This window comes from Babylonia areolata, chromosome 25, assembly GCF_041734735.1.
Source record: "Babylonia areolata isolate BAREFJ2019XMU chromosome 25, ASM4173473v1, whole genome shotgun sequence".
NCBI lineage: Eukaryota > Metazoa > Mollusca > Gastropoda > Neogastropoda > Buccinidae > Babylonia > Babylonia areolata.
In genome coordinates this window covers 29,368,369-29,394,939 of record NC_134900.1, presented here as the reverse complement: position 1 = coordinate 29,394,939, position 26,571 = coordinate 29,368,369, and the positions used below count along the sequence as shown (strand labels likewise).

The 26,571-nt window shown below is 39.3% G+C and overlaps 2 protein-coding genes across 4 annotated transcripts in view; one reads left to right on the top strand and one right to left on the bottom strand.

Moving 5' to 3' along the window:
* Positions 1 to 417: 417 nt before the first annotated feature.
* Positions 418 to 14,873, bottom strand: LOC143299440 (coiled-coil domain-containing protein 77-like). Its single transcript, XM_076612637.1, has 11 exons — positions 14,811 to 14,873; positions 14,169 to 14,326; positions 13,334 to 13,455; positions 12,272 to 12,409; positions 11,538 to 11,691; positions 8,916 to 9,025; positions 7,319 to 7,467; positions 5,980 to 6,205; positions 4,235 to 4,360; positions 3,462 to 3,614; positions 418 to 1,912 (listed from the first exon to the last, which is right to left on the bottom strand). The coding sequence occupies exons 1-11, from the start codon at positions 14,828 to 14,830 to the stop codon at positions 1,742 to 1,744; spliced, it is 1,527 nt and encodes a 508-aa protein (XP_076468752.1). The 5' UTR covers positions 14,831 to 14,873; the 3' UTR covers positions 418 to 1,741.
* Positions 14,874 to 15,278: 405 nt separating this feature from the next.
* The window catches only part of LOC143300064 (lysine-specific demethylase 5A-like), a 54,296-nt gene continuing 43,003 nt past the window's right edge, over positions 15,279 to 26,571 (top strand). For all 3 annotated transcript variants that reach the window (XM_076613623.1, XM_076613621.1, XM_076613620.1), the window contains exons 1-7: positions 15,279 to 15,524; positions 17,168 to 17,245; positions 20,284 to 20,343; positions 22,258 to 22,320; positions 23,289 to 23,465; positions 24,575 to 24,670; positions 25,588 to 25,672. In XM_076613623.1, the coding sequence (XP_076469738.1) occupies positions 15,366 to 15,524; positions 17,168 to 17,245; positions 20,284 to 20,343; positions 22,258 to 22,320; positions 23,289 to 23,465; positions 24,575 to 24,670; positions 25,588 to 25,672 (718 nt within the window). In that variant the 5' untranslated portion in view covers positions 15,279 to 15,365. The remainder of the gene's footprint in view (positions 15,525 to 17,167; positions 17,246 to 20,283; positions 20,344 to 22,257; positions 22,321 to 23,288; positions 23,466 to 24,574; positions 24,671 to 25,587; positions 25,673 to 26,571) is intronic.

Genomic DNA, 26,571 nt, shown 5'->3' with positions numbered 1-26,571 from the left:
GAAAAAATATATATTTCATACCGTTCTTTTTACATCAAGACATGATGTTGGTCGATTTTGCCATCATCTGCCTTCCATGCTTTCTGAATTAACTGTCTGGACAATGCTCCAACAATGTTCATTGAAACAAACCTGGTTAACAGGTATTGAGATATTCATGTACTTCACGTTAATAAGCAGAGCATGAATACTATACCACATACACACAGTACACTATAACACACACACATGTACACTATAACACACACACACTGTACACTGTAACACACACACACACTGTACACTATAACACACACACAGTACACTGTAACACACACACATGTACAAACTCACATGCACACACACACACACTTGCACACACACAAACTGAACCAAAAATAATGTGCTTGTCACACAAGCATAAAAGCACACGAAATATACATGAAAAGTATTTTATTCCAAGAAACGCATTCTTACAAGTATCATAATTTGCATCAATATCTACACAAGAACCAAAATATTGTCTAAGGAGTTAAAAAAAAAGAAAAAAGAATTGAGATTACAGTATGCATATATCACACGCTCAAACCTTTCGTTTAAAACCATAATATTATCACAATGTTCTATTTTGCAAGGTATGTCATGTCCAACAGTTTCTTCAGTGGTTTTCAACACCACAAGTGAATTTGCTCGTTTTACATGGAGATGAATTTGAAGGTCTGAACTTGTGAAAAGCCATTTCCTGTAGTTTGCAACTACTTACGTTTATCGTTCATTTATATATCAACCCTATCACATGTACACGCATACTTGTAACAAAGACAATCACACACACACATACACACACACACACACACACAGGCACATGCACATCACACACACACACACACACACACAGGCACACGCCCTATCAAGACTATCAGGTGTAAAAATCTATACAGAATATATTTGCTATCAAGGGTATCAGGTTTACAAACCTATTTAGATTACACATGTTTCTATCATGACTGATGCACACATTCACACACTCTCTCTCACACACCCAGAAGCATCTCAAACACAGAAACATGCACCATTAACCCTTTCACCGCCAAGCTCGCATTTATGCACAGGCATGGTAGAGGACCCATTTCACTGAAAGGTGACGAATTCATTGGTCTGTTATCCATGAACCTACTGCTCTTAATGTTCGGTGGTAGTATAGGCCATATTTTCTATACATTGCAGGGGGAATCCCCAGCTATTCTTAGCCACTGTCTTTTCTGTGTTTATACCACAAGGGAATTTTGTACTCTAAATTGACTGGCGGTGAAAGGGTTAAGCTAAAACATTGTGGTTGGCAGCATCCTTTCACAAGTATTAACAGACCAAGATCTGTGTATACTGTGCCCACATCAATTCAGCTCTTTCCCATATCAGTTCAGGTCTTTCAAATATCAGTTCAGCACTTTCCCATATCAGTTCAGCTTTTTTCCATATAGCTCAGCTCATTTTCAGTATCAGTATCAGTACCAGTAGCTCAAGGAGGCGTCACTGCGTTCGGTCAAATCCATATACGCTACACCACATCTGCCAAGCAGATGCCTGACCAGCAGCATAACCCAACGCACTTAGTCAGGCCTTGAGAGAAAAAAAAAATTTTTTTCACTTTCAGACTCCCTCAATAAAATGGACGGCATTTTTTGTCGTTGTTGCCCTTTTAACAACTTTCATCAGTAAAAACTGTGTTAAAACGTTTGGAAAGCAGAACCGATTATTGTTGTTACAAATGCTTCAGGTCATTTTCCAGTCCGTATACTTTGGTCTTCAAGTTTTTGAGTTCACCCATGATTTTCTTGGAGCGCCCAGCAGTGCTCCTGATGTTTCTCAGGACTTGCATGTCAATGTCATCTGGTCTCTTCATGTTCATGTCCTCGGTAAATCCTAAGGTCACCTGTGAAAAAACAACAACAACAACAAACCATGAAAGAAAATGAACTTGTTTGATTCATGAATAATCCCTGAAGGATGTCATGATGGCAGTGGTCCATTTATACTTTATCTTCAAAAGGTGGTGGTGGTCAGCTGGTGCTTAGGGTGGAACTTAAACATGAACGCGCCAAAACATACAGGTAACACTGCCAACATGACACATTGACTGAAATCAGTCCCTGATTAAACAAAAAAAGAAAAAAGCAACAGGCCTGAATGTAATGAAACAAAACAAAGCAAAGTGAAACAGAACCCCCCCTCCCCCCCCCACCACACACATGCAAAAAACAACAACAAAAACCCCCCAATAAAAACGTTGCTTGCATTCAGGTCTGATCTTCCTTTAAACCACTCATCAGTGTTATTCCAGACTTACGCCACAGATCAAATCCAAATATGCCTAAAACTATCTTGAAGTGATTGGTTCCAGTTTCACTTTCAGTTTCTCAAGGAGGCGTCACTGCGTTCAGATAAATCCAAATACATCACATCACACACAACTGCTAAGCAGATGTCTGACAGCATAACCTGACGCGCTGGTCAGGCCTTGAGTGCATGCATATGTGTTGTCTGCGTAGCCATGTGTCGTAGAGTGTGTGCACAGCTGGTTTTGATTAGATCACGCCCCTTAGACAGGCCACTGTGGCGCTGTCTTTGTTGATCTCCTGTTCTGGTAACGGTTTACAGTTGGCCGGTTTTTCTCTTGGGAGTTTTCCTTCTCTTGGAAGGACTGCCTGCTGATGCTATCGAACTCCATCTGCCCGGGTTTGAAATCAGAGCTGTCCTTCTCCTATACTATGTGGATCCACAGCACCTTATTCTATATCATTTGGTGCAACCCCCGAAGGGAGGGCTTCCCCATCCGCCACCTGGGGGACGTGCCCCTACGCCGTATAGTCCCAGCGCGAGGAAGTGCATGCATATATATTTGTGTACCTATCAAGAGTAGATTTGTTCTACAGAATTTTGCCAGAGGACAACACTTGCACACAACAAATTTATTGTCTCATCCAATTGACTAGACGCTTTGTTTCATTTTCCAGTCAAGCCAGGGAGAAAGGGTGAGAGTGGGATTTGAACCCAGACCTTCACCCCCGAAAGCGGAGTATGGCTGCCTACATAGTGGGTTAAAAACGGTCGTACACGTAAAAGCCCACTCGCGCATATACGAGTGAACTTGGGAGTTGCAGCCCACGAACACTGAAGAAGAAGAAGAAGAACCCAGACCTTCATGGAAACTCTACTGGCAGATAAGTGTCTCAACCACTCTGCCACCTACCTCTGCTGACTGGTTAGAAAATAAATGTGTACAGTATTAAAATACAGACAAAGATAAACAGCAGCTGCCATGGTGAAGTGGTTAGTGTCATAGAGTGGTGAAAAAAAAAAGAAAAAAAAAAAAAGAGGAAGCAAATTCTATACAGTCCTCCTTTCCATGGGGCTGCGTAAAAGCATAAGGAATGTATGAATGAAAATGCAGCCAGACTGGGAGATTATCCCACTGCACTCACCTTGTACAACTGTCGTTCAACATCCTTGAGACGCTGTCTCAGGTTCTTAATGTCAGTCTGGAATCCCTCCACCTCTAAAGCTCGTCGTCGTTCCAAGTCTTGGTACCTGGAGTTCATCAACTGCAGTCGTTTTGTCATCTTCTCACTGCGGTCCTGCACATCCATATAAACAAACTGTAATGCAAACACATGTGTCACTTTAAAAGTAAGGAAAATAATGTTTCTATATATATATATGAGTGTGTCTTTTTATCTTAAGTGTGTAGGTATGTAAGCGTGTATACAGCCATACATATTTTTTCCTTTATCCCTTTCATTATGATCCACTTACATAGAAATCAATAGATGGCATCGAGCAACAAAAAACAAAACAAACAAACAAACGAAAACAAACAAAAAAAAGAAAAGAAAGAAAAAACAAAACAAAAACGGTATGGGTGATGATGAAAAGCAGTAAGCATAACAGACTTTTTAGATCTTTATAAAGACTCAGTGTTCCTCGCTTCATTCAGATATCAGATCTGGATTAAAAATGTATATCTATTACCACAGTCTGTAATCTGACGATCCAGACCACATAACAAAATCTCACACACGCACACACACACAAAACATAGAGGAAAACCACTTCACAGATATCAAAACACATCCATGGGAAAGCTTCCTGAGTATTATCTTCCTCCCTGATGCGTTACCACATCACAATACTTCGCACCGCCTCACCCCCTAAAACACAATGGGAAACCATTCTACAGGTACAAACAAAAACTTACATGGAACACTTCCCGAGTGACGTCCCCTTCTTCCCTGATACGTGACAACTCGTCCTCCAGTTGGATCACCTGTTCACGGTACATGTCCGCCATCTTCTGTGACTGCTGCAGCTGATACTCCATGGACTGAAATTGATGTGACATGTTTTATCTGTAATACTGACATTATCTTTTATCCTGCATACGCTGTATTATCTGCATATTTGGTTTCTCATGAAAGAGTTCATGCTGCAACATTCACATCTTGCAGCCATCTTACCAACAGTAAACAGGTATAATCTGAAATGCAATGAAGTTAAATGCTAACAACGTTAAGATATTTATCCAACCAACAATCAGTTCTTATTTGTGAAATAACTTACAGTTGCCAATGTTTTTGAGGCTAAAATTTATAGATATCATAACCTTGCTTCTCTTTTGCGTTCCCCAACACAAAACCACTGATGTGCAGAAGAACTAGATCTTAACTCTTTCCATACGAACGGCGAAAGAGACGACGTTAACAGCGTTTCACCCCAATTACCATCATCAAAATATTGCAAGCGGAAGGCTCTTATACTGAAGATGTGAATGTTGACAAAGAATACCACAATTCTGACGACGGAAGCTAAAGGTTGGGTCATTCAGACACCCACTGGACATCGAGGGGTCTGTGTGGAGGAGAAGAGAGGACTGGCCGTACTGAGTGAGTTAAAGAAAGTTTGGCTACAGTGGATAACAGTTCTGAACTAAAACAAGTTACCTCTAACATTAAGTCTCTGCAAAGAACAGGTCTTCTTCTTCTTCTTCTGCATTCGTGGGCTGCAACTCCCACATTCACTCGTATGCACACGAGTGGGCTTTTACGTGTATGACCGTTTTTACCCCACCATATAGGCAGCCATACTCCGCTTTCAGGGGTGTGCATGCTGGGAATGTTCTTGTTTCCATAACCCACCGAACGCTGACACGGATTACAGGATCTTTAATGTGCGTATTTGATCTTCTGCTTGCATATACACACGAAGGGGGTTCAGGCACAAGCAGGTCTGCACATACGTTGACCTGGGAGATCGTAAAAATCTCCACCCTTTACCCACCAGGCGCCGTCACCGTGATTCGAACCCGGGACCCTGAGACTGAAAGTCCAACGCTTTAACCACTCGGCTATTGCACCCGTCAAAGAACAGGTCATCATCACTGTTTGTAATTTATACGGAAGTGCCATGGCAAAATCAGGCACTGGTCTACTGGTCAGTGTTCACCAGTAATCACAGTCTGTGGCCCCATTTCAGTATGGTACTGTGTCCTTGGGAAAGACACTTTACTCACATTTTCCTCACTTCACCCATGTCTGAATATGTATTCAACATCAGTTGGGAAGGTTAAAATGGCAGAAGGACAGGACTGGGCCCACTATTCCTATGCACGAGCCCTAGACACAGTCAATACAGAATTCACTGTGCTGATGGCCAAAAAAACAAGGCGACCTTTAGACCTCAATCTGTATGACTAAAGTACATGCATAATCGCTTAAAAACGAGACTCACTGGACTGGGCTCAACCTATTTGATTAAAGGACAAGCATAACCACTTAGAAATGAGACTCAATGGAATGGGCTCAATCTTTATGACTAAAGGACAAGCATTACTGCTTAGAAACGACTCAATGGAATGGGCTCAATCTTTATGACTAAAGGACAAGCATCATCGCTTTGAAACAAGACTCGATGAAACAACAGGGCTCCATCCGAACCTAACCTCACCTTGATCTCTTCTGCCGAGATAGCTCGCTCAGCCTCGCAGGCCAGAGTGGCGAGAATGCCGGGGCGTTTCTGCGAGCCGGAGGAGAGCTGAGCTTTGCAGCGGTCCAGATCCTGCAGCAGTTTGTCCTTCTCCGCCATCCACGATCGCTCATCGGCGCGTCCCTGGTAGCGCTGCTCCAGAAAGTCCTTGGTGGAGTCGTACAGCAGGTCCTGTGTTTTGTGCAGTCTGCAGGTGCCCGTGAGAGGTTCCAGAAGTTTGACAAAAAGAAAAAAAAAACATCATTCAACAGAACACTTAGTATCAGTTTCTCAAGGAGGTGACACTGTGTTCGGACAAATCGATATACTGCTGCACCACATCTGCTAGGCAGATGTATGACCAGCAGCATAACCCAACGCACTTAGTCAGGCCTTGAGTGCATGCTTTTATATTTTTGTACCTATGACACTGGATTTCTTCTACAGAATTCTGCCAGAGGACAATGCTCTCGTTGCCATGGGTTATTTTTCAGTGCGCAAAGTGCGTGCTGCACATGGGACCTTGGTTTATTGTCTCATCGAATGACTAGATGCTCAGTGTGATTTTCCAGTCAGACTCGGGAGAATGGGTGGGAGCGAGACTCAAACCCACACCCTCATGGACTCTCTATATTGGCAGCTAAGCATCTTAACCATTCTGCCACCAAGTACCATCCTCTTCATATCAATAATAATGGATAATTATATGACACTCTTATCAGAAGACTGCTCTAGGTGCTTTACAAAACCTACTAATATACATAACACATTACGTCAAAACAGAGTATCATACATAACACATTACATCAATGTTCCATACACACACATAAAAAACAAACAAACAAAAAACCCACTGACATACACACTGTGTAACAAAAACAGCAGAAAAGTAAATCCATACTGAAAAACAATCTTCTTGTCTGTTCCTGGCTAAAAAAAAACAACCAGGAAGCCCCACTGGCCCCCAAATTACGTTCCACAAAAAAATATTCACAGTGATTCACTAACGCATTTAAACCAGCAAGACAAGACTTTCCTGCCTCACACACAGGCCACTGGAAAACAAATCAAAGGCAACTAATTCCCAAATCCATATAAAAAAAAAACCCAACCTATCCTTTCTGAAAGATGGATACCGATTATTATCCTCTTTTCCTGGGTTCACATGCAGTTATTCTCTCTGAAAGATGCAGATGGTTTATTTGTCTCTTTTCCTGGCCTCACACACGATTACTTAAACAATTCACCCCCCCCCCCCCCCCGAACCCCCTACCCCCAAACTCCCCACCACCCATCGCACAATGAGGCATCAAGAACTGACTTTTCAGTGAGAATGCGTATTTTCTCCTCATCTCTCCTCCTGCGTGTTTCAAACTCCTCCTCCTTGACCCGTCGATCTTCCATCAGGGCGTCAAGCTGTTCTTTGGCCAACTTGGTCTGTTCTGCTAGCTGAGCCTGCAGGGACTCCACCTGTCAGGCACATTTGTTGGGAGGGGTTTTAATCTGAGCAACAGTTACCATCCATAAAGATCAGCAAAGGCTTTGACAGCGTGATTTTTGTCTACTTGTTATGCAAGTTTGTTAAAAGTGGTTTTTAATCTGAGCTACAGTTACCATCCATAGATATCAGCAAAGACTTTGACAGTATGATTTGTATCTACCTGTTATAGAAGTTCATTGGAAGTGGTTTTAACCTGAGCAAACAATTACCATCCATAAAGATCAGCAAAGACACTGACAGCGTGATTTTGTATCTGCCTGTAAAGCATGTTTCTTGGAAGTGGTTTTAATCTGAGCAATAACTACCATCTGTAAAAATCAGCAAAGACTTTGACAGAGTGATTTGTATCTACCTGTTAAAGAAGTTTGTTGGAAGTGGTTTTAATGTGAGCAACAGTTTCAGTTTCAGTTTCAGTAGCTCAAGGAGGCGTCACTGCGTTCGGACAAATCCATATACGCTACACCACATCTGCCAAGCAGATGCCTGACCAGCAGCATAACCCAACACGCTTAGTCAGGCCTTGAGGGGAAAAAAAAAAAAAAAAATCCCATCCATCCATAAAAATCAGCACACTTTGAGACAGCGTGATTTGTATCTACCTATTATAGAAGTTTGTTGGAAGTGGTTTTAATCTGAGCTATGATTACCATCTATAAAGATCAGCAAATACTTCAACATTGTGATTTGTATCTGCCTGTCAAGCATGTTTGTTGGAAGTGATTTTAGTCTGAGCAACAGTTACCATTAATAAAAAATCACATCTGAGCAACAATTAACATTCCCAAAAAAACCAACCCAGCAAAGACTTTTACGGTGTGATTTGCATCTAACTGTTATGAATTAGTTTGTTGGTTGTAGTTTCATCCATCTGAGCAAACATTATCCTCATAAAAATCAGCAAAAACTTTCACAGCATGATCTGTGTCTACCTGTAACGGAAGTTTGTGGGAAATGGTTTTAATCTGAGCAAAAATTACGATAATAACAATCAGTTGATACAATATAATCAATGATAGCAAAAAATTACCATAATAAAAATCAGCAAAGACTTTCAGTATACTTTGTATTCAACTGATGTAATACAATCAATGACAGATCTTAGATTGTGTCTTTCACTCAATGCGCAGATTTGATATGCTTGTTTCATGTTTTTTCGTTTGCTTGTTTGTTCAGAATTAATATCAGAGAGGGTGTAAAGACAATATTCATGCACACAAAGAGCGAGGGATGGGGAAGGAGAGATTACCTTGATACTTATGCCTCTGTGTGTGAAAGAAAAAAGAGAAGAAAGTGCAAGTGAGTGTGAGTTTTCCAGGCTGCGATGAATAAAATATTTCAACACCAACACTTCATCATGATGTATCTCTCCACTGACTAGGATTCAATTTTTCTTTCTCACATCAACAACTGCAGTTACCTGTAATGTCAGCACTTCATTGTCATGTTTATATTTCTCTTCAGGCAGCAGGTCAAAAGTCGGCTTTCTCTCCACAACTGGCACAGCTTTCTTCTTCGGGGCTGTGGAAGCTGGAACACAGAGAAGAGAAATGTAAATCACACAGTGACAAGTTGAATTCACCTGGAAAACACTCAAAGCTGTACGGTAGAAAATTTCTGTACATGAATCACACTGTGATAAGTTTAACTCTCTCCATACGAACGGCGAAAGAGACGACGTTAACAGCGTTTCACGGCCCCAATTACCATCATCAAAATATTGCAAGCGGAAGAATCTTATACTGAAGACGCAAATGTTGACAAAGAATACCACAATTCTGACGAAGGAAGCTAAAGGTTGGGTCATTCAGACACCCACTGGACATCCGAGGGGTCTGTGTAGAGGAGAAGAGAGGACTGGCCGTACTGAGTGAGTTAAATCATCTGGAAAACCCTAAAGGCTGTACCGAAGAAAATTTTTGTACAAAAATCACACTGTGGAAAACCCTGATTACCATACCATAGAAAAAAAATCTATTAATTTCTACAGACAAAGTTTTCACCAATATACTAACCTACAGTATTCACACAAGATCAAATCAGTGTGCAAAATGGTTAAAATAAGCTTGGATTCTTTTTTATCCAATGAGGTTACAGTTTGTTTTGTTTGGTGGTCTAAATCACGTATTAGGTCTAATCTAAGGATGACATCATCTTCTCTGCTCTCTTTTCTGCTCTGCTCTGGGGAATCAGACCCATCCAAAATGGTTGTGAAGTTAATGTTTCTGATGATTGTATATAAATTAATCCACTGTCTACCAAAGATTTTGCTTCAAAGTATTTTATGTAAATGTAAACATTAATGTTCAAAGCAAACTATTAAACAGAAAAAAGAAGGGGTAAAAAAAAGAAGAAAAAGCATAACTCTGGTACTCATGAAAATATCTGCATGAGTTTTTACGAAAGATAGCTGGCATAGTATGATTTCACCAACAGACAAAAATCATTGGCATTTTAACCCCTAGGCTGCCTATATGACGAGAAAACTTGTCAGCGCAAGCATGTACGCTTTGTTGCCACAATGACGAGATAACTCGTCATCGAAATATTCTGACTTTTTCCCTGGTTTGCATGGAGTTTGTTGACAAAAATACTGGTAGCTTTAGCTTGGGGAATCTTTCTAGATTCTATTCATAGCTAGAAACCCCATCTACGTCACGAGTCAGTCCTTTATTTGAATGTTTTGGTTGGATTACTGCCGCAGTGTCTGCCTGGCTCCTCTCAGCGCTCGCACAACAAAATGTCGGACCTGTGCTCAAGACATGCGATTGTGGTTGCACTAAATCAACGGAGACTGCTTTCTTTACCTGATGCTCAGAAAGAATTGAAGCGTAAATTCGAAGGAGAAGACAGTGATGAACTTTTGTAGGACGATTTGATAGAAAATAAAGGGAGCAATGAAGACATTAGCCAAGATACGACTATCAATGAGTGACGCTGACTGTACAGCTGTAGCAGACAACAGAAAGTGACCGAATTATTAGCAGGACACAGTGTGAGCGTTTTTCTTGATGCTCAGCCAACGCGATCTGATGAGAACTGGATGAAGTGACTGTGTGTGAGAGTGGTGAAGAGGAGGGGGATGGAGACCTAGAGGGCGTGGCCCCACATCCATAATCACTTGGAGAGGTCACAATGCATTGTGTATCTGTCTCTTTTTTTTTATATTGTGGTTGTTCTAGTATGATTTGTGTGTGCAGGTATTATTCAATTGTCCAGGAAATATGATATTTTAGTGCAAATTACCTGACTAATGTTTGAAATGAACAAGTTGAAAATGTGACAAAAAACAAAACACTGATTTCAAAACAACAGCATGTTACTGAAAATACATAAAATGGGAAAACATCATGTGTTTTCTATTCCTTATTCATTTACCTTTCAGAAAATATGTACTTTTACGGGTCTTTCTCCAATAACAAAGAGCACAGACTTGTTTGAAAATATATACCCATTGTTTGTGGAAAAGCCCCTGGCAAACAGATTTCACTTAAATGTTATTTTCCTGGCAGCAAAAGGGTTAAATGTCAGGGAAAAACGACTGAACCATAAGTAATTTACAGATGATTCATTACACTATTACATTAGAGTTGAAAAAACAACAACAACAACGTCAGTACTGCCATTTTCCTCCAAGAGAGTCTGTTCCTTTACACATGATAATCTTTCCTGTCAGTGACGTCTGGTGGAAAATCCTTTGTTACATCTGAAATAGAGGCTGCTCTCCTCAAAACAGTCAAAGTGCAGTGCTATCCACTTTTTCTTCTGTCTGCAATAGTATCTGTTTTACAGTCAAAGTGGATTTTTCAACAGAAATTTGACAGAGGCAACTCTTTTGATGGTGTGGGTTCTTTTACAAGTCTTAAATGCATGCTGCACACAGGACCTCAGTTTATAGTCTCACACAGACCATGTTTCAAGGTCTAGTGGAGGGATCTGGGGGGAAGTAAAAATTGCCGGCCCGCACGTGGTAGTCAAACCTGTGGATACTCGTTTCCTACTCAGGGGTGTTTTACCACTACGTCACCGCTCCCTTACTTACGTCTGGTGCTGCCACCTGCTGTCTTTTTGGGCTTGTTTTGCTCCACAATGACCTTGGCTGGCGGTTCCTTCATGAAGTAGGTGACCTCCCCTTCAGTGGCTGTGCCCAGGCTCAGCAACTTCTGGATCTTTTTCTTGTCCTCCAACTCTCGGATCTATAACATGGATAAAACCCAACAAAAAAGATTATATTAAGAAAAAAAAAGACAAAAAAAAAAAGGACTTATGATGTTTCCTTGAAACAGTCATGGATATCATGATTCTTCTTAACAGGAAATGGGTTTTTTCCTCCCAAAATTATGATTAATCTGACATATTTACCATGACTGACTAGTGCAGACTCTGGCAGGCAGGAGTCTAATTTCTGTCCTGAGTAAAATACTACATCAAAGCGGAAGAATTGAAAGCAGCTGCCGCTAGTAGCCTCCCTTAGTATATTACCTCCCTTCTGTTTACATCTATACATAGACAGTACCAGCATGCCAAACTATTCTGCATTAAGTTATTGTAAGTCTCCTGAATTTTTTTTTTTAATCACAAGAAACGAATATCAATTCTATGTCATACTTGACTCAGCATACAGCAAGTAGAAATTTCTGATACTTGAGTGAACAACAGTCCAGTTCCAAGACTTAAAACACATGCCAGACACTCGAACATGAAAACAAACACACACACACACAACAAAAAAGCTCACGTTCTTGAGGACCCCTCTCCTCACACTGACTGACAAACCTTGAGCCGGTCGTTTTCTGCGTAGAGGCGGAGGACATGTTCCCGTTCCTGAAAGAGGTAGATCTGCATGTCGCTCAGTGCCTTCTGCAGCTCCACTATCTCCTCCTCGCGCTGTCGCAGCTCCCACTGCAGGCGGTGCTGAAGAAAAGACACAATGTGTTGGTGTCGTTTTGTGATATGAGACTGTGACATTGCCTATGTTGAATATTTTTTGGGGGAACATACTTTTTTGTCACTTATTTGACGGGCGCTATAGCCGAGTGGTTAAGTGTTGGATTTTCAATCTGAGGGTCCCGGGTTCAAATCTTAGTAACGGCGCCTGGTGGGTAAAGGGTAGAGATTTTTTCCCATCTCCCAGGTCAACATATGTGCAGACCTGCTTGTTCCCTGAGCCCCCTTCCTGTGTATACGCAAGCAGAAAATCAAATACGCACGTTAAAGATCCTGTAATCCATGTGAGCATTCGGTGGGTTATGGAAACAAGAACATACCCAGCATGCACGCCCCTGAAAACAGAGCATGGCTGCCAACATGGTGGAGTAAAAAAAGCAGTCATACACATAAAAGCCCAATCGTGTACATACAAGTGAACTTGGGAGTTCCAGCCCATGAACGAAGAAGAAGAAAAATGTCACTCATTTTAAAATTTGTATTGTGAAGCATACTGAGTTTCATATGAGACTGGGCGGTAATGCGGTACATAAGTCTTCATTTATCTCTGGTGCAGACTCTGGCAGGGTTTTGATTCCCTGTCTTGTGCAAACTATTACCTCACTGAGGGGATAAAAACAAATATTTGACAGTGGATTTAATTCAAAGTCATCTGTCATCAACTGTAAATGTCTGGCCTCTGGTGCCATTAAACTCATGTTGCCATTGTATAGCATGGTCATTACGTCACAGACCTTTGGTTTCAATAAATGCACTACCATGAACGTCTTGAAAAAATGACATTTTTTTTCCAGCACTATGCTGTGGAGACTAACTCCTGTTGACACATGGCACACCAGACAAACCAACTTTAAATTAAGTTCTTTAGGTACATAGCTACTTGATCCTTACCTGCTCTTCATATGTGACTTTGTATTCTTCCAGCTTACTAATAAGCTCATCATGTTCATCATCGTATTCAGCTATCTTTTTTCTGTAGTATTCCAGCAGTTCTCGTGATGGTCGAAGATGACCTGTTAAAAAAAAAAAAAAAGTGTATGAGACGTTGAAAAAACAAGGCCATGAAAACACATGTCCCAGCACCCCTCACTCTTTTTATACCTCAAGATGAATCTAAAATGTTTAATAAGATGGTGTACATCTTTTGATGTCTCAGGAAGAAAAAGCTAAGTCTTTTTTGAAAGGACAGTATCAGTACATATGTCATGAGTTGATATGTGTGTGTGTGTGTGTGTGTGTGTGTGTGTGTGTGTGTGTGTGAGTGCATGTGTATGCATTAGCAAGTATGCATCTTTAACACTAAAACGATCCTAGCATTGCTAGTAAAATATTAGTGAAAGTAACGAACAGGAGTAAATGATTATTTACATCAACAACATTCTAAATAAGGTGTCCAGAGGATCAATATCTATTTTACATTTTTAGGTTCCCATATTACATGTCAGACCAATTATCAAAAACGAGAAGCATTTGAAAATCATAAAACAGGGATGTTTCAAGAGATCAGTCACTTGACCAAGTCAGATAATTATTATAATCAACAATGTACAAATTTAGGAGTGGTATCTACACTGTGACTGTCACCTTTTGTAGTTGTATTCCTCTTTTGTTGATTATACATTACTCATGTTAACCATTAAATCCCCAGTTCCCTCCCAAACCCTCTTTTCCCTATCCTAATCATTTAAAAACTCTCACATTCGTGCAAGCCTTTGTCAGTACTCACCAAGTCTCTCATTTATGCCAGGAAGGTCTGGTGATTCTGCTGACTTGTTAAGAAATCCAATGGTGTTAGTTTCTAGAAAACTGCCTTCTGACTGCAAAGTGTTGTTGTGCTGCTTCTTACTGGCAGGGCTGTTCATGCCTTTTGGGGATGATCTGCCTCTGGAAACAAAGTAAGAAGCTTGTGTCAAATGAATGCTTTGCTTTTCTTTTCTTTGCTCTCTCTCTCTCTCTCTGTATGCTTGTGTTTGACAGTGTGTGTGTGTGTGTGTGTGTGTGTGTGTGTGTGTGTGTGTGTGTGTGATTTTATGTATACACACGTGTGTCATAAAAAAACCCCAAACAACTTCTATAACCGACACTCAACAGGTATGATATGGGCACACCCATGAGAAAATAGACGCTAAATCTGTGAATTTGACCCGCAAAAAGTGAGCGGGTCGATTTTCAACATGTTCAGGCCCATGGCAACAGGGTACTAATCGGACGCTTTAGCGAATAACACCAACAAAAGACGTAGACGAAGAAAAGTTTTCTTTAATATGAATAGCTGAAGATAATTCTATGGCTATGTACTTTAACTTATGATCACAGAATGGAGACCGATTCGGTTAAGCTGATAAAAACAAAACAAGTAGCAGAATACCTCGCAGATGGAGACGCCATTTTCGAACAGTAGGAGTGCACAAAATGTTTTTGTTTTTGTTTATTATACATTAAAAAATTTGACCAGAATGCAGACTTTCCGTCGACAAAAATAACAAATATGACTACAGAAACCAAAATTATCGAAGAAAAAAACAAAACCGTTAATTTTGATATTGATTGTCTTCAGCCCGATTAAATATGTCACTACCGGCAGATTGACCCCTAACCTTTGTCTCAAATTATTCCGCTTGTTTATTTACATAAATGATATCGGTATCATGAAAATACATGCTTTGTATGTTTCCTAGAGCTAAGAAATATACGAAAAGACGAGATCATGCAATGTTATGAAATATCGACGATTAGATATTGTCTTTGAATGGGTGCAAATTACTATTTTCTGGAGCGGTGCATGAAAATTCTCGTAGTGATTTGGCTAGGCCAGGAGTGCTGTTCATGTGCTTGTTTGAGTACTGTTTCTCATGGAAATTGTTATTGTGGTGAATGCTTAAGTGTTTATGTCGACAAACGGTATGTGACAAGTGGTGAAACAATGGACGTCGTGGAGAAAGATTCGCATGACTTCACTCCTCCTCCAGAATGTTTTGTGTTTTCACCGACAGAGGAGGAGTTCCAGGATCCGTTGGCATATATTGCCAAGATTCGACCTATTGCCTGTGAAACTGGCATTTGTAAAATAAAACCACCACCGGTTTGTACATTTATTTCTTTAGATTCCCGTAAGAAGTAGTTTGCACGTGCTGTTGAGTGTATAGACATATACTTCAACAAAAAATTGCAAAAAACGCAAGTTCTGTTTCATCACGCTGAACATGGCGACGCTTTGTTTTGCAGTCTGCTCAGTCACAGTGGCAGCCGTTCCTTATACAGCAACACCAGCTGTATTATTCTTTAAAAAAAAAAATCAGCCAGTCTTATCACTTGATTAACTAGAATTTCTTTGGATTATAACATTGATATTTTGGTTTAGAATTTCAGACCACCATTCATGAACACAAATCACCAGTTTTCTGTTCAGTTTTAGAAAGAATTCGTCTGTTTTGCAGCATACGATTACACAGACAGTCGTGATACAGTGAGGCTGCGACGTTGCGGATAGCATGTAGGCACGCGCACAGACAGACGCAGGCAGACTTTCTCTCCCCCCTCTAACAACCAGATTAGGCCTTAAGAAAACAATTTAGTTTCTGATAGGAAACTTTCCCATTTTATTCACAGATAATTAAGAAAAAGTCCTTGCTGTGATTATGTAATAGGACCAATATGATTTGGGATGATCAATGTTGGAATGGCATGAGATGGGTGGAGTAAATTCTATTAATAGGTGACAAGAAAAGATTGCCAATAACAAGGATGATTCACACACCAAAAAACTGAAAAAGCCTGTTGGAGGAGGAGATATTAAGTCAGAAAAAAGTGTGATGTTTATGTGTCTGTGTTGTTTGTTTCCAACAGTAGTATTGCATGAACCATTTTTGCACAAAAATCACAACGACTTTTCCTCTCTGTCAACCACTGCTAGTGCTACATTGTCTTCAAGGTCATGTGAGGACAGTGAATGGAGAACATGTACACTTAATAGTGTTGATCACATTTTAAAAACTGACTTTTGGATTAGATAAGATTTGCATATTTCATTTTTATTTGTAAATGTTGTGGCAGTGGTGCCAGACACTGAGACACATAATATATTCTATTTCTAATTAATCTAAGTTATATAATTGTCATCTTTATTATCATAATTGAAATTATTTGATACTGAAATGACCTTGTTCATTGCTGACATTGACAACATAAAAAATGTAGTACTGAATGAAAATTCCTGTTTTGATGTTAGACCATTGATTGCCATGAGAGTGAGGAGGGGCGGAACGTGGAGAGAGAGAGAGAGGTTCCAAAGTGACTGTACACTCCTTCATTAAATTATAAGCGAGAGAGAGAGAGAGAGGTTCCAAAGTGACTGAACACTCCATTAAATTATAAGCCTTTATAAGAGAAACTTTCCATTATGCATGGTGGCACAACATCAGCAGAATGCACAAGTCTGAATTATTGACTGCCATTAGAGTGAGAGAAAATTCTATGTTTTCAAGAAATGTGTTTTCAAGAAATTGAACATGCATTGCATTAAATTATATGCTCAGTAAAGAGAAACAAAATTCACCATGTATTGCAGAATGTTATGATATGCTTGGTTAAGAGAAACTTAAACCACCACGCCCTGTGGCACATTAGAATAGAATGCAAAAAATCAGAACTGTGATTTCTGGAGCCTTGAAATGTGAGTTGTGAAGGGGAATTCCATGTGAAAACAAGCGTGTTTCCATTCTGTAGGACTGGCAGCCCCCATTTGCTGCACCTGTGGACACCTTCAGCTTTGTGCCCAGAATTCAGAGGCTAAATGAACTGGAGGTAAGCTGATGATTTTTTTTCTTTTACTCTTTTATAATTATATTGTGATTTTCTGTTTGTTCTTCAGTGATTGGTTGAATTTTTCCATTTGCTTGTTGTTGTTTTTTTTTGCACCTACAGCTGTACAGGTATTAATTCATTACAATTTTTTTTTTAAAGTTACAAAGTTCAAAGCATGTGGTTTGCTGCAAAATAATCTAGGAATTGGCCTGGCTTCAGAATTTTAACAAATTTTCAGATTGAGATTCTAGCATTACTAGTTTGTAAATGTAAAACACATGAAAAATAACAAAACAGATTATCAGTTATTAGCAAAGACCCTGTCGTGTGTATGTACATATGTGTGTGTGTGTGTGTGTGTGTGTGAGATACAATTTATTTGGTGAAATTAGTGTCATTTATTTTCTCAGTGATACATTATATAGAAAAAAGCAGCTTCAAAATAATCATTTTACTTGTTTAAGGAACAGCTGTCTTGCTGGCTGATAATAAATACTGACAGTGACCCTGACTTATACCACAGGGAGAGCCAGCTTTTGGGGCTGTCAGCCATCTTGAATTTTGTGGAGTATTGCTTAGAAAAATGTTTTCAGATCCCAGAACTGGTATAAAAAACACATGAAAGATTTTATTTGGATGGATATTTAATGAAAAAACAAAACTGATACTGATACTGATAGATTTTTTAAATTTTTATTTGAGATAATTTCAGTAACTAGGTATGTTATCTGATTGTATTTTATTACTTCTTTTTTTTTTTTTTAGTACCAAAATTGAACCAAAGAAGCTTTAGAAAAAAACACTTTCTCAAATAATACATCCAATTTATCAATTGTAGGTCAATATAATTAACAATTCAATGACTAGTTTTTATACTTCACAGCCCCATTCTTGCAAACACCCCATGAATCTCCAACTCCCCACCCCACTGTCAGTTAATATGAGTACTCCTGTTGGGGCTTGATTCAACCCTGAGCCAGTATGTTGTTGTATTACAAATGAAAAAAAGTAAGTTATTCTGAAATTGAGTAGAACCTGAGACTGACAATATAAGAATATTATTTTTGCTGTCACAGAGCAAGCACACCTGAGGGGAAAAAAACCCCCAGAAACTGAGAAGGAAAAAAAAACCCAAAACCCAAAACCAATACCATGCTCTGCACAACTACAGAATACACTCATGCACAAACCTCACCAATGGAGTGAGCATATGGAGAATGATTGATGTGCACAAGTCATGTAGATGCTTGAACATGCACACACTGCACCACATCAGTTGTCCTGACTGCTTCACACAATGAGAGCGAGAGACTGTATTTTTGTGAAGTCAGACTGGAGGAATAAAAAATCCAGTTTGCTTTGCAAGGGCTGATTCTAAAATCTTATTTAGTTTCTGTGGAATTTTTGGCTTCTTTTATTTGTTGTACTGTGTTTCTCCTGGATTTCTTAAAAGCAACAGCAGAAAATAAAATGACTTAACGGTGCTAGAGTCAAAGTGGCTTAGTTGGACTACTGGGAATATTTCATCATGTATTATTCTTAAAAGCAAATCATGACATGTTGGATCTGTTCACAGTTCAATTAATTTTGTGTTGAAAATCATGGTTTTATGGATGTAGACATTTGGGAAGTAATGTAACTTAATGGGATAAAACTAAAGGGAGCAAACCTGAACCCCTGCTAATTGCTGTCAGAATTTTTTTTTGTCTGTGCATGTTCTGCTGAAGATGACAGGATCATAGCATAGATAAGTTTACACTAAACAATTAAAAAGGAGAGAAAAAAGAATACTTGATTAGACTTTCACTTTTTACAGCATTAAAAAAAAGAAAAAGCATCTTACTCATAGCACTAGCAGTCATCCAAGGTCATTCAGGGTGGAAAACCAGCCAATATGCTCTTGCTGGATATCTGGTATTTGCTAATCAAGTTTGAATAGTGCTTCAGGTCTTGCAGTTTTTTTTTATTACTACTGTTTTTTTTTCCAGCTAAGTAAAAGCCTGAAATGTCAAGAAAAGTGAAACTGATTCAGTTAGTAGTATGGTGGGGGTGAGAAGGATAGCTCAAAATTGTGATGAAAAGACAAAACTGAGAAAACTCTGTTACCCCTGTCGTTTATGATTTAATACACCCACCCCTCTTCCGCATCTCCACATAAGTTGTAGACCATCTCGATCCTCCCACATCACCCCCCCCCCCATCCCGTACCCCCCCCCCCAAACCCCCCCCCCCCACCAGGCAAGAAAAAATATGCAAACAAATGACAGCATAGAGTAGACTGCCCAGAAAATGGTAATTTTGAGTTTTGTAATCTTGACCATGAGAATGCCTAGATTTTTGTCAATTTTACATGCCTGCCTCCCTCAGTGGCAAATGCCAGTTTTGTGAGAAAAAGGTGTCCAGATAATGCCTTATGCTTGTAGATAAATCTAGATATTTGACATTGAAAGAAAAAAAAAAAAGAAATTTCCTGGATTATATATGATATGTATTTTATTCTAAAGGTGGTTGACAGTTCAAAGTCGGGATCCCTGATGAGGATGTCAGTCTTTTTCTTGTGGTTTTCCTGCTCAGGAAATCTGAGCTAGAAAATCAGTCTTTTCAAATGGTCTTTTTTTGTTTTTGCCCCCCCCCCCCCTTTTTTTTTTCTTTTTTTTTTCTCCAAATTATTGTCCTTTTCTTTCTGGTGCAATTCACTTTAAATGTTCTGCTGTTTTTGGTTTTTGTTTTTGTTTTTTGTTTTTGAGTTGTGGGTGGGAGGTTTGCCTTCCATTCACTCCCCAGTGTCTTCCCCACATCTCAGCCCTTCTGTCCTTTCAGCTGCCAAGTCATTCCTATCCATACCTTCCCAGCCATTCTCTCTGCATACTCCCTCCCCCTCCAACCCTTCCTTTACCCTCCCATGACCCCCCTGGTAAGCAGACAGCCATAGACTGAACTGATAGGACTATTTCATTGTAATTTATAAGTAATCTGTCAAGCGTTAAAAGTTACACACTTTGTTATACTTTTCCCCCCCTTTCTCTTGAACCATACAGGCAAGGTCACGGGTGAAGCTGAACTTTCTGGACAGACTGATCAAGTTTTGGGAACTTCAGGTAAGAGATTTGTGTGTATGTCACTTTGTCAGTTTGTGGTGCACTTTATCTTGTAGCTTTGTGTATCATCTTGATTACATTGTTAAACTTTTTAAAAGATTGTTTTCAGTTCCCTTTCGCCTAAGTTCATAACATGATTATGTATACTGTATAATGTATGCAACACAGTGCTAATTGCTGATTGATATTTGGTGCTCTCAGTCTTATCCTTTCAGTTTCAGTCAGTCAGTATTTGGGCTGCCACTGATTGATTCAATCCAAACCTCGTAATTGTATAAAAATGAAAATTGACCATCTTTTTTCGGTTGTTTACTCATTTTATCAGATGAAATAAACCATTTTGCTTAATGGACTTAAGAATGCATGCAAATTTGGGAAGGCCATGGATCTTTCATTTGTTCTTTTCATTAAAGTAGGCAGGGTAATTAATTTTAGTGAACAACTGCCATGACCTTTTCTTATTTTTTTTTCTTTCTTTCTGCATTCTTAGGCAGCCACTGCAATGATCTGCAGGTGGGCCTTAAGTTAAACATGACTGCCAATTTTCACCCTGCCATTTTGTCAAACTCTGCTGTTGGAGGAGAGACCTTTTCTGTGACCCTTGGAACAAATGTAAGGGAAGTGACTGTCATGTGATTAAAAGATGCTGTTGCTTCTTGGGGAAATAATAACTCAAAGGGCATGCTGGGCCCAAGGCCCTGTGACTGGTGTAAGTACGGTGCATTGAAAACTGCAACATCAGCACTCTTCAGAGGTTTGATGTTTGTGTTAAGGGTTCATGGCTGAAGGCCATTTCACTCTGAAATAGCAGGTTGTGGTTTAGAGAGAAAAATAAGTTTTTCACAGTGACTGAGTGAGGAATATGCTTAAAGTATAACTATATTATGTTAACATTTTCTTTCCTGTTCATTTTTGTATTTGACACATCATACACGGTCATGTTTCTTGTATGCTGTGCAGACACACATTGACAGGTGTCTCTCATCACATGGAGCATTTGTTGCTCACTTGAACTTTTCTCTCTCTTTGGCAGCCATGATTTTGTTTCCCCCAAGATGTTCGCTGTCATTATTAAGTTCTGCCAGCTATATGAGTTATAACCTTCTGTTCTTTTATAGTTGGTAAAACTACTGGAAATGAAATGCTGAAAACTGAAAAAGTAATTTATGAATATTATGAATGTCTTAAAACATGCACAGTGTGTTGGAATGATACTCAGTTGATACAGCATGTTGGAAAATCAAACCACTCTGCTGTAAAAAACATACTAAATGATATTTTTTGACAGACTTTGCATTTAGTGATTTACCCACTGCATTATACCATCCTTCCCCACATACAGTTTCATCAAAATAGACATGTCTGGTCTACTGGAAATTATTTTAATGAGAGAAAAATAACATGAAACCCCACAAGTAGAACCACAACACTACAACATGCTTGTGAAACAAATGGTATAAATTGTAATTTTAATGGTTACTGTGTTGATAGTTGGATGCTCAAGCTGATGAACATAAAAGCAGCAATAGATTGCAATAGCGGTAGGGTGCAACTACAGTTATCCCAGGACAGTGAACAAATTCTCTTTTACTAATATTGGTTGGGTGCTACTTCTGCTTGCATGTAATTGTTTAATGGGAAGTGCTTACAGCTCACTATGTTGAGTTTGATCCAAATAAATATATTATTTATTCCAATGTGCACTCTTGTACCAGTGGGTTTTTGTATGTGTGACTGTTTTTGTCCCTTGGTTGTTTATGCAGCAGGACTCCGTTTTCAGGGGTGTACCAGTTAAAATCTGTGCTAGTGTGCTTGTAGGCCAGTGTGATAAATTCATGTCACTACTGTATTAATATATTATGTATGGCAGAAGTAATACTACTAATAGCCTTGTGCCTTTGTGTGTGTGTGTAGGGCACCACCTTGAAGATTCCCCAAGTTGGTAGGAAGCTGCTCGACATGCAAGCCTTGTACCGGGTGAGTTATGGCAGCTAATGGGAAGTAATGGTGGGAATGAAAAATGTTATCTGTGGAGGATGGTATCAGAAGTGTTCACAAAGTGGTACTGAGTGTTAACCTACAGTTTTCAGAATTCACGAGCAGCAGAATTCTTTTTCACTCAAAAATTCTGTTGATCATGTCCCTTGATTATACTGTTGTTTGTGGTTTTGCCCTCTGTTCTTATTTAAGCCTGTGTAATTGTTTATTCCCTTAGTTATACAGAATAATGTTACACATTGAATAAAACCATTGATGATTGAATAAAAATAGTGTATTCAGTTTTGGTCTGTTTGAGATTCATGGAGTTTATCAATATCTTCTTACTTTCTCACAGCTTCTCTTATGGTGTGAATGTGTCTGTGTGCGTGTGCACATGCATACCTGTGCATGGAAGTGCTTTTTTCACTGTGTGTACAAGAAATAGAACACATTAAAAGATAGTACATTTAGTATTTACACTGATCAAGATAAATATATGCACTAGAAGAAAATTTTAACTGCCACTATAATGTCTGTATTGTTCTTTGCTACTTATTTGAAATTGTATATATGGTTGTAAATTGCAAACAGTTTTTCTTAGTTTTTAAACAGCAGCTGCTCAGACGAGTACAATCCTTCATAAGTGGACGATGTGCAAGCTGTTTCACAACATGATACACAGCTATAATTCTTTATCAATGTGTGCAGCATTCAATATGTATGAAATCAATATGCAAAGGTTACATAACAGCAGTGTGTATGGTTTTGTGTGTGTGTGTGTGTGTGTGTGTGTATGTGTGTGTGTGAGAGAGATTCTGTAAGTGAAAGAAATTGGAAAAAGATTATGGTAATATCGGTCTCTTAAAAAGATTTTTTTTAATAATTCAGGAAGATTTTTTAAGATACTAAAAAAACCCCATATAATATGTAATTCAATTTAAAATGAGACTGAAAATGTTTCACAGTTGGTGGAAGAAGAGGGCGGCATGGAACACCTGACCAAGGAGCGCAAGTGGTCCACCATAGCCAGCAAGCTTGGCTTCCCCACCAACAAAGGGCAGGGCAGCACCATCCGATCGCACTACGAGCGACTGCTGTACCCGTACTACCTCTTCAAGCAGGGCCAGACTGTTCTCACTGTGGTGTGTAGCTACACTCGCCTCAATATTGACGTCTTTCTGGGATGAAGGATAGGGACTCTTCTCTCTCTCTTACATTTTTCTGTTTGAATAAAGGGTGTTGTGCTATGGTTTTACCTTTTGGCTCCAGACTGATGGTTTCTCACTCCAAGTCTCGTCCGCTCCATGCCTTGCACTCGGCTAAACAGTAATCTTCATACAGTTCCGGATTCACCAATTGATGATACTATTGATAGGCACACAATTTTCCACTGTTCTTTCCAGAAAAGGAAAGTATTGACCATACAATTATTGTCATTATACAGTGTTTAGTTGGTGATGTCATGTGTTTGAATCCACAGGCTCTGCTGAAAACTTAGGAAGAGACTCGGTAGTAGTGCAGGGCCTCATTTGGTGCATGGCCTCATGATGGCCTAACATTGATGGTTCCTTGTGCACAGCTGGTGCTGAAACTGCAACAGAATGAGCCTATTTGTAGCAGTGTATGGAGGAGGATTGTGGAGTAACAAGTAACAAGAAAGACAGGTGCTGAAGAAGAAAAAAGATGAGCATGTTTGAACATGTCTTTACAAGCGTGTTTAATTTAGAGAATTTGAGTTTCATCTCGGGGGTCTGTGAGGTCTATGGTTGGGATTCTTGAAGTACCCATTGGATTAAGTTGCTACTTTTTTTTTCCACTGTCACAAATCATCACAAATGTACGTGTCTGTGAATGACTGAGCACCCTTTTCCCATCTGCACTCCACCACCCCATCCCTGTTCCCTCCTCCTACCAAGCAGGTCATTATGTCATACCACTGTCCTTGGTATGATTTGTTCCCATAATATGTTTGGAAAGTGCTCCAATTGTTGAAGTCATCTTAAGGATGTGAAGCTTCAGTTGTTTGAGTTGTGTATTCTGTTCAAAGATGTTGATTCAGTTTTGTCTTACTACCAGTGATCTTCATTATAAATGAAACGGTTTCTTGCAGGAAGAAAATATTATTCATATGGTAAGTTCTCTTTCAAACACTCTTTCTCCTTTCATGAAAACAAGAATTGATATATTTTGCTGTCTTTTTGCTTTAACTGAAGCGTCTTCAATTCCTTATTGTTTTAATCTTTGTTTTCAGCAAAGAGCCAAACAGCAACAGGCAGCAGCAGCAAACAAAAAGAACAAGCCACCTTCGCCAATGAAGCAGCGTAAATCAAGGCGTCTGGAAAAAGAGGTACAAATATTTGTAATCTTGCTTTTGTGAAGCACCTTGACAGAGAGGAAGGGAGAGAAAGGGAAGAGAGGATGTGATCTTAATGTGGATAGGCATCAGTGATTGCTACCTGTGCATTTTAATGGATCAGTGGCTATTTATGTGTTAATTCTGAAATGTGTAGATAATTAGGGGTGAAAGTGTTGGGCTTGAGTAGGGTTTCTATTTAAGTGTTAATTCAAATTGTGTTGTTATTGTTGTGGACAAAACACACACAAAAAAAAGGAAAAAGAAAAAAATATTCTGCACCTGTGCTGACCTAGGAATTTATGATAATGGTAATGACCGTAATAGTAGCCACTTACCCAAGATTTTCAAAAGTACTAACATCTGAAAGTATCTTTGCTTGAACAATTTTGCATAATTAAGACAGTGACAGAACCCAGACCCTTCTGACAATGACATGGTGATGACAGATTATGACAGTGCAGGAGCAGTGAACAAAATCAGTTACTTGTTGTAAGAAAGCAGAAACTGATTATATAAAAAAAAGAAGAAAAAAGAAAAGAAAACAAGAAAGCATTAGCAACAGTAATTACCAGTGCATTTTGATCAGATGTGGTGGAATTATGTTTATTCCTAACTTTTAGCATGAGGGGCAAAAATTGTTTATTGGCTTGAAGTAAAAATTTACACAAGCTTGATTACTTGGATCAGTGAAATGAACATGAAAGAACAGATGTTAAGGGAAGAGAACACTTATCAAAAAAACATTTAGTAACACCCTCTTTGGAAAGAAACTAAAACCTTTGTTTGATTTTGAAAGTGTTAAAGGATACATTGTAGTATAATGCTGTAACTTGTGTAAGTTTGTTATTTTTTTTCTGTGTGTGTGTGTGTGTGTGTGTGTGTGTGTGTGTGTGTGTGTGTGTGTACAGGATTCAGTGGATTACAACACCAATGCTGAGCTGAAGAAGTTGCAGTTTTTTGGAGCAGGGCCTAAAGCAGCAGTCCCTCCTCAAGGTATGTTGTTTTAAAAAAAGGAAAGAAAGAAAAGAAAAAGAAAATCCTTTGCATATTTGTCTGTGAGCATGTGATGTGACTGGCTCCTGACAGATTTGGAAGTCTCTGTTGCCAAGGAGACGGTTTCAGAAGCATTCTTAGCAGCATCGTATTCGCAAAGCGTTAACTCACTTGGGACGGCAAGTTTTCTCCCTTGCTTTTCCCCACAGACAGCCCATTTGTATGGGTTTGGAAAAAAATTACAAAAAATACAAAATACAGAGTAAGAAAATGAAACTTTCAGAACTGGTTTATTACGTGTTGGGCTATTACAAAAAAAAAAAAAAAAAAAAAAAAAAAAAAAATCTTATTTTTATAGTTTTGCCATTTTGTAGAAAATAATGCCAATTTTTCACCCTGAATCACCATACCCATGCTCGCTTCCTGCACTTAAATCACTTTCTTCTTCATCATCATCCACCTCTTCAATGTCCGACCCTTCAGTTTGTAGCATTTCAAGTACTTCGGCAACACTAAAACATTGCCGTCACTGCCTTGTTCGTTCTGCAACATTTTGAGAAGAACCCACTTCGGACGACACTTTGCTAACAGGCTGGCACGCGAGCAGGCGACTGGTCAGTGACTTTGTCAGCATGTGTGCGAGACAGGCCACACATGACAGGCTGGCCAATCATACCATTCTGTTGTGGAGTGACCCAGAATAGCGCACTCTGCTTGGCTAATCACAAAATCACGTTACAGCATGTGATGGATTTTTATTCTTGGAAAATGCTTTTCTATTCCGTTGTCCAAATCTGAATACATTTTATGTAGGGATGCTCACGCATTCTGTCATCCGAAGAGAGTTCAGAATTTTCTATGGAATTGGTGTAGACTTGTAGAAATTCTTGACACTAAGC

Excerpts from the sequence above, each read along its gene's own strand:
- LOC143299440 (XM_076612637.1), bottom strand. The coding sequence starts at position 14,830 with ATGGCGTCTCCATCTGCGAG. Across the intron at positions 9,026-11,537 it reads AGCAGGTGGCAGCACCAGAC|CTTCCACAGCCCCGAAGAAG; the intron begins GTAAGTAAGGGA and ends TCTGTGTTCCAG. Across the intron at positions 1,913-3,461 it reads TTGAACGACAGTTGTACAAG|GTGACCTTAGGATTTACCGA; the intron begins GTGAGTGCAGTG and ends GTTTTTTCACAG.